This window comes from Archocentrus centrarchus, chromosome 4 (assembly GCF_007364275.1).
Source record: "Archocentrus centrarchus isolate MPI-CPG fArcCen1 chromosome 4, fArcCen1, whole genome shotgun sequence".
NCBI lineage: Eukaryota > Metazoa > Chordata > Actinopteri > Cichliformes > Cichlidae > Archocentrus > Archocentrus centrarchus.
In genome coordinates, this window is record NC_044349.1 from 11,155,502 (window position 1) to 11,160,715 (window position 5,214).

At 40.2% G+C, this 5,214-nt stretch overlaps 1 protein-coding gene across 1 annotated transcript; it reads right to left on the minus strand.

The window, feature by feature from the left end:
- Positions 1-535: 535 nt before the first annotated feature.
- Positions 536-2,663, minus strand: LOC115779510 (myosin heavy chain, cardiac muscle isoform-like). Its single transcript, XM_030728211.1, has one exon. It carries the CDS (start codon positions 2,509-2,511, stop codon positions 886-888), a length of 1,626 nt encoding a protein of 541 aa, XP_030584071.1. The 5' UTR covers positions 2,512-2,663; the 3' UTR covers positions 536-885.
- Between the last annotated feature and the right edge of the window lie 2,551 nt (positions 2,664-5,214).

Consider the following 5,214-nt stretch of genomic DNA (forward strand, 5'->3'; position numbering starts at 1 on the left):
TACGTGTTGTACAGTAATGTATATATTTGTTGTATAAGTGTGTGTGTGTGTGTGTGTGTGTGTGTGTGTGTGTGGGGGGGGGGGGGGGGGGGGGTTTATAAAAACTTAAAATAGTGTATAACTACTAAAATAATGTATAAGTATTAAAATAAATATAGCGTCCCTACTTCGCGGATTTTCCCTTATCGCGGGTGGTCCTGGAACGTAACACCCGCATAAGTGAGGGATTACTGTACTGATAATATTCAATGAATGCACAGGTGTGCTTTATGTGATGAAATTTGAATTGTGAAATAACTGAATAACTACATCAAGTTCAATTTAAAATTAAAGTTGCACCTTTGCTCTTAATAAATGATGAAAATCTGAAAGAGAGACTGATTGTCAGTCTAAGTTTGCTGATCTGAATTTTCTATCACACTGACACATTCACATACATTTTTTTGGGGGGGGGGGGGGGGTTTATTGATAAAATAGCAAAATTCCAATACAAGCAATACATATTTACTGCAAGCGGGTCAAATTAATGCAGCAATCTTTTATAGTTTCTCCCAGAGGAGCCTCAGGTGTTCTCAGGCCAGGTAACATGTAGCTGAGTGTCTTTGGGGTCTTCTTCCAACTGAGTAGGAGCTGAAGCAACATGTAGAGATGAAGAGAACGGGGAGTGGAGTAAGGGTGAAAGAGGAGGAACGAGTAGAGAGTTGGGGAAAGAGGGAGGATAAAAGAGGAAAGTGTGAAGAGATGGGCAATGAAGAGAGGTGGAGGGAGGATAGAAAAGCGTGGACGAGGGAGACAGAGGAAATGGACTGGAAGTTGTTGGGTGAAGAAGATGAAGAAAAAGTAGAGAGGGGAGGGAGAAAGAGGAAACTAATGCCAGGAGTGAAGTTAGTCATCCTCCTCCGGAGCCCCTTTGATACAGCTGAACCAGCTGCAAATACGGCTCATCTTTGACCTTTTCTTCTTTTTCAGCACCTTTTTTGTTTCTTCCTGTTTGTGCACATCTTCACACTCCTCTGTCACCACAGCATCAGGCCCTTCTGCTTCTTGGCTTTTTGCCTCCTCCAGCACTCTCTGGACCTCTAACAATTCCATCTTTGTATTTTCAAGTTTCAGTGTTGCCATCTCGGCTTCCACTGTAACATTTTCACGTTGCATTTTAGCAACTTCAGTTGCTTTCTTGGCCTCCAGCATTGCCTTCTTCTCCTCTTCCATTTCCCTTTGGAGCTCCAACAATTCCTTCTTTGAACTGTCCGCTTCCTTTCTTACACTTTCAGATTCCATCTCTGCTTCTTGCAGAGCTCTTTTCTCCTCTTTCAAGGACTTCTGGACCTCCAACAATTCCATCTTTATATTTTCAAGTTTCAGTGTTGCCATCTCGGCTTCCACTGTAACATTTTCGCAATCCATTTTAGCAACTTCAGTTGCGTTCTTGGCCTCCAGCATTGCCTTCTTCTCCTCTTCCATTTCCCTTTGGAGCTCCAACAATTCCTTCTTTGAACTGTCCGCTTCCTTTCTTACACTTTCAGATTCCATCTCTGCTTCTTGCAGAGCTCTTTTCTCCTCTTTCAAGGACTTCTGGACCTCCAACAATTCCATCTTTATATTTTCAAGTTTCAGTGTTGCCATCTCGGCTTCCACTGTAACATTTTCGCATTCCATTTTAGCAACTTCAGTTGCTTTCTTGGCATCCAGCATTGCCTTCTTCTCCTCTTCCATTTCCCTTTGGAGCTCCAACAATTCCTTCTTTGAACTGTCTGCTTCCTTTCTTACACTTTCAGATTCCATCTCTGCTTCTCGCAGAGCTCTTTTTCCCTCTTTCAAGGACTTCTGGACCTCCAACAATTCCATCTTTAAACTTTCAGTTTCCTTTTTTACGCTTTCAGTTTCCATATTTACCTCTTCCAGAGCTCTTTTTTCCTCTTTCAGGGATGTCGGAATCTCCAACAATTCCTTTGTTGATTTTTCAGATTCCATCCTCATTTCTTTTATTGCCCTTTTCTCCTCCTCTAACGCTGCTTGGACCTCCCGCAACTCTTTCTTAGTGTTTTCAGATTTATTTGTTGTCTCTTGCAGCTTTTTCTTCTCCTTATCCAGAGCCTTCTGAGCCTCCCCCAGTCTCTTCATTACCTTCTCAACTTCCTTACTTATGTCCTTCAGGTCCTTGTTGGCCTTTTCTATTTCTTCTCTCTTCTCTCGCAGTTTTTCCTTGCCTTCCATCAATTCTATGTTTGCCCTTTTTAATTTCAGCTCTGCAATTTCTTCTTGAAGTTCTGCCGTTTCAGTTGAGTACTTTGCCTTCTGTAATTTGCTCTTTTCTTCTTTCAGGACCTTCAGGACTAACACAGTTTCCCTCTTTACCTCCTCCATTCTTCTTCTCTCCTCCTCGTGTTGTCTCTGGAGCTCCACCAACTCCTTCTTTGCAGCTTCGTTTTCAGCTGGTCTTTTCTCAGAGGCCTCTTCCAGTGAAATCATCTGCATGTTTCTGCACGTTTCCTTTTGTGTGTCTGACATATTAAATGATAAAGTAGTAGGGGAGTTTTACCTTCTGCTGTTTGCTTCTACGTTTTTAACCGTCTTGCTCTCTGTTTCTGCCGTCCGAGATTCGCGATCACTAAATCTGGCTGACGAGCCTAAACCTTTTCAGATCAAAGGCGGTGAAATCCTCTCTTTGTGTCTTTGATATGGATTGGAATGAATCTCCTTTGATGTGATTCTTTACTCCTTTCAAAATACCACGCCCACAGACCGATAATTCTACCAGAATTATAGTAAGAACAAAATCAAACCATAACATTCTACAGTGAGATTCTATGGTGGCACGATCACCAGAGAGAGAGCATAACATATTAATATTCAAACAAATGACTCAAGTATGCAAAACAAATATCACAGGTGAGTTTGTAATACCACAAGCACTGTCGAGAGGTCCAATTCAGTGACACAGACACACGGCAGCTATCAGCTGCAACCGCGTATATGTCAGAACCCACCTGTCATCTATAGCAGCCTTGCCATGCCTTACTGTGCGTAACTTTGAGCCTTAATACATTTTCAATGTAACTGCAATGCACTACAGGAAGATATGGGGGAAGTATTAATGTATTAATGTCAATTTTTTAATGGACTTTGAGAGACATTCTCTGTGTGGATTTTCTATATTTAGGGATACTGTGTTTAACCCTTACTGGTGCTGTTATTGGATGTTACAGATTTTTGCAACTATGTAACTTTCATAAAGTTCGACTTGTTGTTGGCTGTCTCAGAATAATTTCACACAATATTTAGAATGTCATGGGATATTCTCACTGATCACTGTTACACTTTGTATCAAAAAATATGAACCCAGGACACACTGTGAATACAGTAATCCCTCGCTACGTCGCGGTTCGCTTTTCGCAGACTCGCTGTTTCAATCAATATAGTGTAAAATATTTATTGCGGTATTTTCGCTGTTTCGCGGGTTTTTGCGGTACTCGTTCTTCACATGCCTAGTACGTGTTGTACAGTAATGTATATATTTGGTGTATAAGTGTGTGGGGAGGGTTTATAAAAACTTAAAATAGTGTATATCTACTAAAATAATGTATAAGTATTAAAATAAATATAGCGTCCCTACTTCGCGGATTTTCCCTTATCGCGGGTGGTCCTGGAACGTAACACCCGCGATAAGTGAGGGATTACTGTATACATTATAGCTAATACGCTGTCAACTCTGTTAACAGCATCACCTGACCCTTATATCAAAGGTTTTCACTCATTTATTTTAAGACCTCACCTCAAACCCCTTTCCTTTTCCTGGCTCCTTCATGCTTCCCCTGCATTGCTGATCCTGAGCCTAAAGGTGGCTCATTTTGTTCTAAATGAGAAAAAAAATCCACTTATTGGTCACTACTGAGAAGCATTTCACCAACTCTAGTGGGGTGTTGTACAGCACCTGGCAAACTAATGAAGAAATTTAAAATAATACCAAGAGTGTGTGAGTGCTGTTTCTGTTTAAGCCTTTAGGTTTCTGCGTGTTCGTTTCTCGAACAGGAATGACATACACAAACAGGAATAAGGAGTCCAATTATTAAATTTAATAAAGCCATTTTCAAACAGTTTACAGATTAATCCGGGTCAGAACTGCATACCATACTCATGTGAGATGGCATGAAGTACTGGCACTTTCTAATTCAAGTTACAGTTGTCATATAGTCAGAGCATATCAGTCTTGATTACATCATTATACAAAACAGAATGTGGAAAACAGAGAAATTCAACAGCAGGGTGACCTCGAAGTCTCCATTTCTATCATTGTTTAGTCTTCATCAGTGTACAGTCAGAACACAAAGTTCATGATGACACAGAACATTATAAGCTTCTGTATTTTTAATCAGTTATGTTATTTTCCAGACAAATTTCTCAAGGAAGTAAATGTATGTAAGATATATATAAGTGGCATATACTATGACTATTCCAACACTAACCATAATCTAACCCATACTCTTATAAGTGCTGTGGAAATAATGAAAACATTATTGAAAATTTATCTTGGAAAAAAAACCTGACATCAGTCCTCACCTGTTCTTTCTGGATCTATTATAATTTATACGGTTTTTAAACCTGACCTCACACCCTGAAGCTCCACCTGGCTCTCCTGTCTCTTCCCTGAGCCAGTTTTTCTCATGATAAAATTGTTTCTTTTTATATTTAAAAAGTAATAACAGGCTAATACATATTTCACTAAACTAATTTAAGACCTCGTCTGAGCTTCTTCAGCCTCGCCACCTTTCATTGCTTCAACTGAGTCATTACTCTCTACTACCATTCTCCTGATAAGATATTATTACACTTATCTAATATAAGTATTTTTTTCCTGCCCCGGTGTAATTTTTGGGTGGGACAAATGCGCCTGTCTCCGATATTGGGGGGGACATGTCCCCCCCCGGTTCCTATGCCTATGGGAAGATGCTTGTGCCATGAGGCCAGAACCACCCACTGGACGAACCAGTATGACCAATCTGAGAAGGCCAAGTCTAAACCACGTCTGTCTCCATTTGTTTTGAAGTGATAGTGTTTGTAGATAGTGGTAGTATAAAGTGTTTAGCCTGGAATCTGCACCCTTTCGAGAGGGTGCAAATTGGATGGCCTGTGATTTCCTGTCTTCAGTAAGACATATGATGTCTTCTAATTCTTAAATATATAAAATGTTTTAATTTTAAACTAAAGTGATTT

Bases quoted from the DNA above. Each gene is read 5' to 3' on its own strand.
- LOC115779510 (XM_030728211.1), bottom strand. From the start codon at position 2,511: ATGTCAGACACACAAAAGGAAACGTGCAGAAACATGCAGATGATTTCA.